This window comes from Ammodytes marinus (genome assembly GCF_949987685.1).
Source record: "Ammodytes marinus genome assembly, chromosome: 14".
Classification (NCBI taxonomy): Eukaryota; Metazoa; Chordata; class Actinopteri; order Uranoscopiformes; family Ammodytidae; genus Ammodytes; species Ammodytes marinus.
The window spans coordinates 21,092,468-21,106,431 of NC_137218.1; the positions used below are offsets into that span (position 1 = coordinate 21,092,468).

Sequence of the window (13,964 nt, forward strand, 5' to 3'; positions counted from 1 at the left end):
TCCTTTTAAGGTGAAGTAAGCGGTTTATTTATGTTAATATAAGTGTTAAATCGATATTATTCACACAGTGATCACTTGCATAATGTGCTGGTTTCATAAAGCCGATCCCTCAGTCAACTGCTCTGCATGTAATCGACAAATGAACTTTTCGGGGGATCTCAAAATTAATATCCAATCACAAGAGAGAACGCCACAAACCGAAACCCGTCTGACTCATGGTCTCACTGCTGGTGCACGCCAGGGCGACACATGGGTGAATGTTTGCGCCTACAATGACGGAGCAGGTAAAAATCCTTCCCAATGTCTGTTTTGATGGTTTTTATCATGTTTTTATCACACTTATGGATCTGAGATGATGCTAGATAACTCGCTGCTTGAAGACCGCAGTGCATTAATGTGGTGACGTAGGGACGAGCGAGGGGACTGCTAACTGCAGTAAATGACAGGAAGTTAGCCAAAAGAACCATTCCGCTTACAGCACCTTTAAGTTTGTGTGTTTATGATATAGTTGTGTGTGGAAGCAGACCATTCTCAGATTCCCATTACACAAAACTGAGTAGGATAGATATGCTGTATTTACTGTGTGTTGTTGGCCCTCTTAGTTCATTGAGTTTATTATATTATTTTAAGTGGATAAGCTTTATGACAATGTTAAGGAATTAAAATGTGAAACTATTAAGTATGAGCATTATAAATCCAGAGGGCTAATTTGAATTTGATTATCAAACACTGTCTGTTAGAAGGAGCTCTGTAAACATCAGTGTGTTCACTGAAATATTGTAAATTAGGTAATCGTTTTTAAATGAATGTGATTTGTGCTTTAAGTACACTTAATTGTAAAACAAAAAAATTGCGACTGAATTATTGGGTCTAATTGAGGCAATAATACTTAATACATTCTCTCTCAAGCCATCCCCCTAACTAAGCTACATTTATTATTCCAGATCTGTACTCACTAGCTATTTATTTTTTTCAACATGACCTGGTCCAGAAGTTCCCATTTACAGTGGTCTACTCTGCAGACCGTTCCACTTTCGACTGGCATTTGCAGACACAATCAATTAAGGTGAGGTGCACTCCATCCTGCATATGCACATTTTCACATTACAATTTATTTTGATTAGTAAGTAACTGAACCTGTGTCTTCTACAGGACAAGGACAAGAAAACAACAGAATTGGTGTGTTCCTGCCCCAAAGTGTGTTTGCTCATGACCAGCTAAAACATCAGCAGAGGCAATCAGGCCAGAGGTGTGAGGGTCAGCGACTCTACCGATCCGCAAAACTTGCTCACTGGCCTTTTACAGATGTGATGTGGCAAGTAAGTGAAATATATTCTCCTGTGGGAAATGCACAACACTCTTTTACCAGTTCACTTATGTGGGTTTGAGTCTACTTACTTATATGTATCATTTTGTCTCTTTATCTTGCACTTTCATTCTTTGGTAAACTGAGAGGAATTGCAATACATTTTGTTGTACATCTGTTTGATGACAATAAAGGTGCTCTGAATCAAACTCCTGACAAACTACAGATTGAGCGCATTGCTTTTAAAGATGGAGGAATAAAAGAGCAAATCGGGGAAGGTCAGCTGGCTCAGCCTAAACTGACGCCTGTCTCTCTTAGCTCAATTGTGACCTCCAATCACTTAATTTCAAAAACACTGACATACATTCCGTATATGTTCTATGGTCTAGACTATTAATTTCTTAAAGAACATAGCTAGAACTTAGGTGACTGAAAGGACAAACAGAGAGAGGACAGCTATGCATATCACCTACGGCGCCTTGATCAAAGAGGACACTGTGGGGCGCTCGTCCCCCCCCCCCATAGAGGCTCAGTCCTCAGTCGCAGCAGACCCGGGTTTGAATCCTGCCCGGGTCATTCTCTGCATGTCATTCCCCTCTTTTCCCCATTTCATCTCTGTCTCTCTTAACTGTCCAATAATTAAAATAAAATAAAAAATGCCCAAAAATTATCTTTAAAATGTTTTTAAAAATGGGAAACTAATACAGCATTTTAAAGGGCCTTTAAATGTAATAGGGAGGGGGGGGGAGGGTAGAGAAGACAAAACATCAAAGGAGGCTGCTTACAATCATACAAATATATGTTATTTTATTGAATAATAAGACATCTCCTTTCAATTCATGTAGAAGTTATTGTAGAAATGTACACAGGTCTGATGGCAAACACGGAGAGAGGTCGAATCGAGGGCTTGTGTCTTTAAATACTGAGAGGGAGTCATCCCTATTGAGCCAAAGAACAGTGACGTATGCATGCTTTGCAACCGAAAAAAAAAAAATCCCATGTCTGTCTTGACAATTAGCAGTTGTTATTGCAGACCACTGGTAGCCTGCAAATCCTGATTGTAGCTTGTCAGCCTGTTGAGTTTATTTATTAATTTTTTCTTCCTTGAGTGCAGGCTGGTAGTTCTCGTTGCATATTGCTGGTCTTTATTGTCTGGTTTGCTGCTTCCCGAAGTGGTAAAAAAAAAAATCAGGTACATTCCTGCCACTTGCTTTGGCTCTTATCGTAAGGAGTCCAAACATGCGTCTAAAACCCTGTTGACACTTTGGAGGTGCCTGGGGATTCAGGCCCTCTCTCTCTGTGGCTAATCATTGCCAAGGCCCATTATTTGTTTTATTTATGGCTTCTTTTTTTGTTCTTTCCCATTTTAATCATTGTTAGTTTTTTTGGAAGACAAGAAGTTTGGGATTAAACCAAGAGTCCATAGGAGTAGGACAGAGGTTGTTGGAACTTTCTGGAAGACTTGCGTGACTGGGGAGATCACCGAGGTCATTGCTGTTTATGACAGGACATGTTTGGTTTTTAAGGAGTCCTTATCCTGCTGTTTTCCCTTTTAAATACATCCATTTTTTTCACCAACACATACAACTCAGTCGCACAGTGTGGGATGTTGTTTGGGTGAAGTTCACTCAGGGGACACATCAGTGTTGATACAGCCAGAGTAGACCAAAGACAAATACACATTAAATAGGGAGGAACATTTGGGGCGCAACAACAATTCTTCCTCCTTCTGAGGAGTTCGCATTCGAAAGGAATTATGACAAGAAAAGACAACTGAAAGACAATACAAAAAAATTATCCACACAAACTATTCCAGTACATTTCTGAATAAATTAGACCTGACATAGTACATCAGATATATATATTATTGACATAACATACATGTAACCTGGCAGCATTTGGTACGTTTAGGCTCTCCAGAGAAAGGTGTTGTTGTGAAGAAGCATGCTGCTTTGTTTTAGAGATCAAAGGGAACCTTTTACATCCTTAATTTTTTATCATTCCTCAAATAGGCCAATTTTCTTTGGGCCAAGGTAAGTATGATGCTGCAGTAGCAAAAATACTCCTCGTCTACAAAATAATTGGCTTCTGGAATGTGCCGTTTGATATGGATGCTTATTTAATTTGTAATATAATATTCAAATACAGTGTGGCAGCCAAGTCTCAATCTTAAATTGAGTATCACAATTTCAATATGACACAGTGAGTGGGACACACATCCATTTTCTACTGTAATTTAAGAACTGATTTATATTACATTGTTTATGGGGATTGTGTTATTCAGTTGCTAAAATAAAAAAAATAAAAAATAATCACGGTTCCTCACCCCTCTTGGGTTTCAACAGGAAACCAAAAACCAAGTTATATGTCATAATGCCGAGCTTTTAATCGTTCATCCAATCTTTTGTTATGTCCATTGTCCACCTGGGCAAATTTATTCTGTCGAGTGGTACCAATAACTAACAGTGACATATTAGTGGTAATACATTATTATGCATATGCATGCATAATCATCACATTACTGCATGATGTAAACAACCAAACATTGTAAACTGTGGGAAATCAAATGGACAGTAAATCTTAGCATTATTTCTCAGCACAGCAGAGCAGCTTTAGAAAGAATGCCTTGAAATCAAATAGTGCCCCTCATTAAAACATTTACCTTTTAGCGACCCAGTGCTTCCATTAGAGGGAGCCAGTTGTACACAGATTTCCCTTTATAAATTGACAAATTGCACAGTGCACACCTCAGTATGCATATTGGTTAGAACATGTTGGCACAGTAGCATCGGTGGGCACAATGTATCGACAACGACTGCAAATAACTGCAGCAGATGGAATGAAGTGTGACTTTGGACAGTGATGAGCTTCAGTTTGATCACAAGGGCGTTTAAGTTAATTCTCTTCTGGGCTCTTGGGTCATTCACAGAAGGATGGTAGACCATTATTTGATATTTTTACATTTTCCTTTTCACCTTGATGTAAAATAAAGACGACAGCAAAATTATACATAAACACTTTGTCAAATCTGTAAAAAAAAAATGAATAGCTAGAAATGCTCACATTGTACAAATGAATTTATGTGAACATGCTATAGTCCTTTTTTCTATAATACACTTCAAATCAAATGTTACCAACGTTTTTTTCCCATAGGTTTTCCTGGATGTTGGATGATGTCTACATTTCAATAAAAGCTCTAAATATCAGCTGCACTACTCAAATACTGGTGATGACTTAGGTGCAGTGTAATAGTTATGATTTCCTGTTATTCCCACTAACTCTTATAAAGAGCCAGTAAGTGGGGTACCCTGTTTGTTTGTTATAATCTAAGAACCTGCCAAGACAGTGGGTTAACTCTTAAACGATTCCAGCAATGTAAGGTGCGACGTGCCTCCAGTTCTTAAGTGACTTTTAGAAGGCAGAGTTTAGGAAAGTGGTTTGAGTTAAGCAGCGATGATGTGTCTCAAGGGATGGTGTAGCTGCTAATTCTCACACTGTTTTGAACAAGAGGAAAGTCTTCACCAGGCACTAAGAGGCCTAAAGGAAAAAATCTTCCTCCTGTTCTTTTCCATCTGGGCTCTTTTGTTGAGTGTAGGTGTAGAAAGCAGCCCTCTGAGTTCATTATGAACAAATGGATTTTACTGTCTCCGGCAGGACCTTCTGGGAAATCTCTGCAGCCATCGCTGGGTGGCCGTTCTCTCATTTGTGTTTTATTGACTATATCGATCATTGTTTCAATCCCATGCCCTTTTATTTTCTCCTTGCCTCTTTCTCTTGTCTTACCTTACTCTTAATCGTATTACACACACACAAGCACACACGTACACGTGCACACACACACATACACACACACACACACACACACACACACACACACACACACACACACACACACACACACACACACACAAACCTAATGAGCACACTGTAAGTAAGTATACACCTACACAGGCAACATGGTGTTAAAAAGAACGCTAATGGGCTGTAGTTACTGTAGGCTGTGGTTAAGGAGATGAGTGTGTAGGAAAAGGGATTACGACTTTAAATCTCTCATTCGTGGGCACAACAACTATATATTTTTTATTGTATTTGCTACCACAATATTGTTAGCTTTGCAAGCCTGATCTGAGACCCTTTCAAACTACGATAACAAATATTCTCTTAAAAACCTCCTCGGTTCTATGGCTCTTTTTTTCTCTGCACTTCACTTAAGATCACCATTTACTGCCAGTACTTGTGCGTTCAAGAGCAGAATAGCTGCATGACCAACATTCTAACTTATGTTGCCTTCATTGCACTTACTTCTTAGGTCTGTGAACCTCTCGACATACATTGCTTCACATTCATTGTAAAAACCTACTCTTCTAATCTATGTACATATTTCTTCCTGTCTTACATTCTAGTTTGTTCTTCACTTGACCTTACAAATCAGTCTATTTCACATTCTCTGTTCCTGTCTGTCTACTTGCAGTATCACCGGCAGACAACTTCCTGTGGCGTTCTTAGGTATTAGGATAGTAAGGACTGAGAGCTTTTTTGGAAAGCAATCCTTGGAGGATTTGGATCTCTTTTTGTGTATATGATAGAGTGACATTGATGTCATGGTGAGTTAAGTAAGTTTGCTTGCTTTCTGTCTGCTTCAATGGACTGTAAGGTAGAGCTGCAACAAGTAGTCTATTAATCGATTAGTTGATGCATAGGAAATTAATTTGCTGCTTGTGCCAGCTTCCGGACGAAATGATTAGATATTTTGCCTTGTTATATTTCGGGATTTTTGGATTTGAATTGTTTTGCCCATTGTCTGACATTTTCAAGACAAAACTAATCATCGATGTTGAATTAGTTGGAGCCCTAATAGATTGGAAAAACGAATTGTCATTTGGTCTAATGCAAGCATGCATGATTTCCTTGCCGTCATTAAGTCCCTGCTTTGCACCTCCAAGCTCTTTCCTTTTGTAAACGGACAAATTTAAAATGTTAACGAGTACTAAGCAGCTCCGATTGGGATGCACAAATATTGAAAACTGTATAATTCCTGATAGCTAAAATAAGCCTGTAGCATTGTATATTACCTGCTTTGCAAACAATCTCTGTTATATCATACTGTATCTAGTAATGCACAGTTACAAACCAAATGAACCAGTGAGAGGCAGCATTAGCTTGTCAAAAGTAGAGATATATAGGTGAAGATTTGCAAAATGTCCAAATTTGAACTGAAATATGTTCCCCCTGGAAAAGCCCAGAAAATTAAATACATGAAAAAAAAGAATGCAAAGCCCTCTCCAATCCATTTCCTCCAAAGACCCCAGTTATAAATAGCGCACAGTGCCTTACATGCCTTTTTGTCTTACGTTAATTATCGTATCCGCATGCCGCATACAACCCTGCCAAGAATTTTGCATACTTTCCTGCAGAAATTCCTTATCACCATTCCTCAAGAAAACACCTGCTAATCCTTCACACTTTTTAAATAACTGCCTCCATGCTCTGACCTCTTTATAATTCCGCACCCTATTACAGACTTACTTTCACCCTCAATGCAGCACATTCGTAGAGCCTCTGTTTCACATCCTGTAACCCTTCTTAACATTATGTTACCATTAAACCTTGACACCTACCCAGTGCTTTGAACCTTCTGGAGGTTATCTGTGATTTTTAGTGAGCATATAATGAACCCTTTTACAGTTTTACATCTCCCAGTGTTTCTCATCCTGACTTAGAAATAGCCCATGGTTTTCGGTGGCGTCCATGCACATTCATTTTGACTGAACATTATTTTTCTCTCAGTTCCCAGAGCAGACATCCCCCAACAACATCCAGCATTGACGTGCCAATCACCAATACCCTGACAGCACCCATTTAAAATTCTCATTTCCTATCAAGTCGTTCATGTATTTAAAACTGTAAATTAACGAGAGACACAGTGCACCTTCTGTAGGTTCAGTCCATGAGGTTGTTAGGAGATTTTTCTCCTCTCTAAGGTCAGGGGAAATGGTACTCAAGAGGGATGTATCAGCCAATCACAAATCTAGACACAGCAAAGACACAATGCCGTGTCTTGTCTGAAGGACACAGTAGAGGTTACCCACAGTATCTCAATCCTGATCTACTGGCTCTCATTCACACACATGAATCTTCCTGTGCATCCATACCATACACAACATCCACATGCAGGAGTTAAAGCACAATCACACCAAGACATTCCCTCGGACAACTACATTTTCTGAGGGTGATTCTTCCAAGGTGATGTGATAAAGCTAGCGACTGGATAAGCTGCGAGACATCCTCAGAATAACAAGTGCCCCTGCACAGAGGCTCCTCTGGCTTTGATGTTTCGGCTTCAAACCTTGCTTTATGCTGACAGCAGATGCTGAGTGAAGTACACATTACGGCTCCCTTCTTCAAGTGACTCGAGTTAAGATCCTCGCTGGATTTCAAACATGACCCAGTTGTTCATTTGTAGTCTGTAAAGAGCTAGTGCAAAGTAATAAGTGGTCACCTGGTAGAGAAGGGAGGCTGGCGAGAGGGTGCTATCATTCTCTCATTCATTCACACACTTGTTTTCTTTTGTTAACTAAATGTTATCTTCTTGCTTGTTGGTACAAATATTGCTTACCCTGTCCACAAGAGTCTGGGGTATAAACTCTAGTAGTGTATGCCCTTCTCTATGGCTAATTTTCCCAGGAAGAATCTTTATATTACATGTTATTTTCATATGACACTTATGCAAGCAGTGTCTCTCTATTGAGCTTCATAAACCTTCTATTACACTACTTCCTTAAATCTTTGTCATTATCATTAGCACCATATTCCTATTATTTGCACCTTTTGTTTTGAGCACTGGCGTCATCTTAATAATCTTTTTAAAGATATGGTTTCCATATCCGTGCCCATTTCAGTCTGGACTGACATGAATTCTAATATTTAGCCCACGATAGGTTGATATAGAAAAATAAAACAACAACAAAAAGGATAATATTGCTATTAGTTAGAATGTCGTACACTCCTCTTTATAAGTAGCTGTTATTTTGTCCGCACACTTTCCTTAGCTCATCTTGCTCAGCAGACCTGACCTGACCCAGGATTCCAGCAGATGTCTTTCCTCTTAGAGCCGTTTCATCTCACTTTGAGCTTTGGTTGACCTCGGCGATTAACTTAGCTGGTCGGCAGATGGCGGGTGAGAAGACGGCTGATCATCACTGTCCTTTTGGGCTAAAGAAGTGGGGGCCCATGGGTGAGGATTATGATGTTGTGTCAGTGCAGGAAACACGTGAGCTGTGAATATACAGTACAATAGAGCATACGGTGGGTAGGCATGTGACACAAGATGAAATTGCCATTGGGACAAAGAAGCTTGAGCATGACAGAGAAATGAAGGACACTGTGCATTAGGAAGTCCCAGGGGGGCAGAGAGGGAGAGACAAAGAGTGGGAGGTGGTAGTAGATCTGTCTCCGGCCCTGGGCTTTTTTCTGGTGGTGACAGGTGAGGGCGGGACTCCTCTCTCAGGCATTCTAGGCTGCTGATGGACTGCTGACACTTTGATCCCCCAGCATCTCGTAGTGTACTTCTGGTATTTGGCCGCCAGTGAGGGCCATTCCCGCAGATACCCTCAGTGCATAATGGGTGGCTGTGTTCCACAGTGTCACTTCTGCCGTCCTTTGTCCCACCCTCCGTCTCCTGTGCTATGAGGCATCAGCTTTGGGAGCTTCTTTTCGTCCATTCTTTAGGGATGGCGAATCTGATGTCTTCACTGTCTTTCGTGGAGGACTCACAGGTTCAGCAGCAGCAGCAGCAGCGTTGAGCTCATGTAGCGATGGCTCCTTATACATCGCAACTGTGGAACAAAGAGAATAGCTATTGGTTAATGTTTAGGGAGTTGACTTATATAACTAAGATAAACTGGTGACACAAAGGATACACACCCTCTATAACTTTAGGCAGGAAGTGTGCAGCTGCTTTGGTCTTCTTTACCCGGTTGCCCTTCATGATTTGGCCATCGCGGTTGATACCGATATACCAGGAGCGGCCAGACTGGGTCTGACGATAGAGCATGGAGGAGTATGTAACATAGTAGTTCTCAAACACACTCTCCTTGAACTTACACTCCGGAGTGAAGTGCTCCTGAAAATAAATATGGGAAAGGGGAAGGTGAAAAGGTGCATTTATATTAATACACAAAGCAAGATAAGAAACACAAAGTGAAAATGCCACAAGACAAATGTCATGTTTATTGTCTTTGAACATAAACTCTAGGGCATATAAATGCACACTTGAAAAAGATAAATACATGGACGTAAGCAGGGAAATACATTAATTAGGTTACTTTTTCCTGAGGGGAAGTATGGATAGAATTATATCTGGACTTAGGTTTCTTTGAAAGCATAGACATGTGCTCCTTTGGGACCAGCAAGACAACAATCTATAATATATAACATACAGTACGTGGAGATAAAGCATTAACATCTCTGCTTAACATAACACATTCCCAAAGGAAAAGAGCAAAGAAGATGAAAAGCACTGACACCTACACCAATACAACAAATGTAATTAATACACTTACATTACATACTGTACATGTAAGTGACTACTTCAAAGGCATTCCAAGTTTAGAACATGGTTTTGTACATACGTTATTTAATTAAATCTATTTACTGGGGATCAAGGCTGTAGAATGGCTTCTTGATGGGTATTGGACTGATATGTAATTGAATAAATTACTTTAGTAAATATCTTAGCTACGCTGTGTACGATAGTCCAGATATCACTCTTTAAAGAAGTGCATTCCCTGCTTTTGAGAAAAGATTTATTTGACCCCATAGACATCTGTGTATTAAGCTCACCATGTATGTACAGCAATAATAGGCATTAATGCACTGGTTCCCAACATGGGGGAAACAATTGTCTGACCTTTTAAAATGTTTAAATAAGGAGGGCACTCGTGGTGTAGTGGTTAGAGCGTCCCCCTCGAGACTCAGGACTGGCAGCAGACCCGGGTTCAAATCCGGCCTGGGTCGTTCTCTGCATGGCATTCCCCTCTTTGCCCCATCTCAACTCTTTCCCCAAAACTGTCTAATAAAGTAAAAAATGCTTAAATCTTATATATATTTTTTTAACGTTGATTTACTGTTACAGAGGATTGAGAAAAGCACATTTTAAGAAGTTTTAAGCAGGGCATTTTGTGGCAATTTTCAAAGGAAAAGAGAGATCAACCTATTATCAATAATTTCAGCTCTCAATTTTGTATTAATTTACTTTACTTAGCTGGCCTATTGGATAGAATGTGGGGTACAATCTTCGGGTACCTCTACATTAGCAGGTATTTTAGACTTTTAGAACTATCTCTTAATCATAAGCTACTCTCATGTTCTCTCAGGTGTCCATCACTGGCTGAATCTAATCGTAGTTGTTGTAAATAATCATGTTCCATCAGCATTTCCACTGCTTCTTGGTCCTCAACATAAGGACTACTATACCCAACATGATGTTGGCTGTTGATATTAACCAATAGCGACCGATATACATCTCTCTTTGCCTCCGTCATGGTCTTGACAGGGTCCTTCCCCTGTCAGAGAGCATAACCAATCTGTTGGATTGATTAAGTGAGAGCAGCAGGTCAGAAATGGCTGAGTGGAGAATTTATGAGACTCAAAACGACAGAGGGCCAAGGGATCACAACTTGGTGTGGACATGCTTTAATAAAGAGTCAGAGGTAGAGTGAGAAGGTATAAGAGACCTCCTGTTTCACACTTATCACATATCCTCACCTTTTTCCTTCACATGGAGCTGGGAATGTAATTCAGGACTATGCCCATTCTCTGCCCAAACCAGTCCCACTGCTCCACCATAGTTTAAGGGTGTATTCACACAGGGAAAGTCCGCTAGTTCACTTGCTTTGGTCCAGACCAAATAGAGTTTCGATTTTTTTTGTTTGGTGTGGTCCACTTTCATATTGCCCATTTTGTAAGTGGGACCAGCATTACGAAGCAAAACCACACGTGATCTGAGGTCATTCATTCATTGGACAGACATTCTGGGGTGGAGAGAAACAGGAAGAACGAAGTAAAAACTGCAAAATATATCATTGATATAATATGGGGTTAAAAATAATAAAAAGGCCTACATCTAGCCTATAAATAAAGAAGAAAAAAATCAAATTATTGTTGTTTCATATGGTTATAATATGAAGCCCTATGACAATGCCACGTTATGTGGCTTGTAGTATACGATGTGAAACATAATTTTTACTGTATTTTTGCTGCTGGACGCGCGGCTCGCAAGAAGAATAGGCTCAAGCTCTGTATCACCTGGGTGTTAGTATGGCGCAGTTTAGCTTCAAACTGACACGGGGATAGTATTGACGGTCCCGTACATGGGAAGCAAAATAGAAACGCACACCTCTTGCGCAGCGGGAACCTGTTGGCACTGTGCGGGAGATGCTCCCCTCTCCTTCATCTGATCGCTGAACACATTCAGCATTTTTACGCGTCCTCTCGATCAAATGTAATATATTGTTCTGGGCTCCCGGTCAAACCACAACTTATTGTCCTAACACTGGCGACAACAACACTTTCCCATAATGTGAAGCTGACGGCAATTTATTCAAAAAAGAAAAGGCACAGTGCTTCCTGCAAATTCACACCACAAACGAACTGCTGCAGAGTGTGTTTGGAAACACACAGAGACTACCTCTTCAGCTGGGTCTCGGAGCGCTTGTTTGGTCCGCCCCTGAGTGCGATTGCTGTATTCACACCTGCCTGAAAGATGCGCACCGAAGGCGGAAGTGCACCTGAGTTTGTTTCAACCGAACTAAACACGGCATGTGTGGATACACCCTTAGCCCTTTTTAAAGGCCTACTTCACCGGTTTGAATATGAAGGTGTATTGAATTCTGAGATCCTATGTAGTATAAATGTGCAAAAAAAAATTAAATCGGTTCATCCTAGCCTGAGAAAAGGCAGAAAGAGTGTTTTTTTTAACCCTATATTTCTCTTTCTCGTGACATCACAGAAAGAGAAATATAGGGTTAAAAAAAACTTACTTTGTAAATATTACTGTGATGTCTTTTACTGTGACATCACAGTAATATTTACAAAGTACGTTTCGCACATTTATACTACATAGGATCTCAGAATTCAATACAGCTTCATATTCAAACCGGTGAAGTAGGCCTTTAAATGCTGTTTTCCCACCATTCAAAAACAAATCCCTACCCTTTACCCAATAAACTCTCCTAGCATCATTGCCACCAAATCTCAGGGCTATTTTAAGATCCTCTGACAGGTTTGATATCTTCTGCTGTGCTAACACAAAGAGAATGGGATCGATAGATGATCTGCTTCATTCATTATTAATCAGGCCAGAGAGCAAGAGGGGTGGGAAGTGCATGAGACAGAAGGGGAAAGGTAGGAGAGATGGAAAAGAGAGCAAAAGATCACACGGAGGGGACAGAGGGGTTGCTGGATAATAAAGGAGATTAAGAAGAGAGAAAAAGCGAGAGACCTACTTAATTGGATCTCCCCCAGGACCAAAGCAGGGCTGCTGGGCTTTAGTCACCAGCACCCCTCGATCTGACACTCTCAAGTCCCTCCGGAAAGAGGACCCATCACTCCAACAAAATACCCTTCAGCTCAACCTCTCAAATGACACCAATGATAACCCCTCTCCCAAGTCATCCTATAATTACCCTTCATAATCAGCCTCATGAAAGTAGCCTAATGATAGAACCCACATCTTCTGTGTTTCATTCAAGAAGTCTCAAAAGGTCTGAAGAAAGAAAAATTACACATAGAGAGCAGACAAGACAAAGAAAATGTAAAGAAATACTTATCAAGTGATTTTTCATGAAACACTACCAGAATGGCCAATATGCCTCTCCTTAACTGATACAAATATGTCTCTGTAAATATCCCCATCTCTGAAACTCACCTTGAGGTAACCTCCAGACCTCATCAGAACTATAGAGTCCTCCCAGATTACAAACTGATGATATCACTCAAACCCCCAGTTTTACTTGCACAGATGAATAATTGCTGACGATATATTGAGGGTTGCACATTTTTGAGAGTGTTGCAGTAATATTTCAATAGGCGAGGCGGGCACTCGCCTTGGACTATAACATTTAATAAACACCTCTTTCTTGAAACGGAAATTATTAGGGAGAACTTGGGTAGCTTGCCTTCCATGTGTCACAAGCCAACAATTAATTCCAATGAAAGCAGACGAGAAAAGGTAATATGGATCGTCCGTGCTGAGAATCCCCAAGACAGGAGGAACCTTTTTATGATGCAGAGCAGCACCCTGGCCACCAACCCCCGCCCACACAGTCCCCCCTCCTTCCACATCCCTCGGGTCTGATTACATCTATTCTACCTGCTTCAGGAAGCTTAACTCTCCATGCCACCATACGCTGGGATTACACTTGCCACCAAATAGGGACAGTGAAGTACTAATGATACACACTCATAGGGCAGAGTTCCCTAAATCTGACTATCCTAGCATATAATTAGGACATAAGAACATGAATTAAAGTTATAACTAAAACAGACAGTGATCCATGAATAATATGAAATGTCTTTTTTACTTTTCGTTCTATCTAGCATGCCCAAGTGTGAAAGCAGAACAAACACAGGAAACGCTCTACTCTAGCTCTAGCTCTAC

General features: G+C 40.5%; 1 protein-coding gene across 1 annotated transcript in view; it reads right to left on the reverse strand.

Moving 5' to 3' along the window:
* Positions 1-8,989: 8,989 nt before the first annotated feature.
* fgf11b (fibroblast growth factor 11b) overlaps positions 8,990-13,964 on the reverse strand; it is a gene marked incomplete at both ends in the record, with an annotated part of 34,324 nt that continues 29,349 nt past the window's right edge. The window contains 2 exons of the mRNA XM_080040533.1: positions 8,990-9,141; positions 9,230-9,428. Of these exons, the coding sequence (XP_079896659.1) occupies positions 8,990-9,141; positions 9,230-9,428 (351 nt within the window). The remainder of the gene's footprint in view (positions 9,142-9,229; positions 9,429-13,964) is intronic.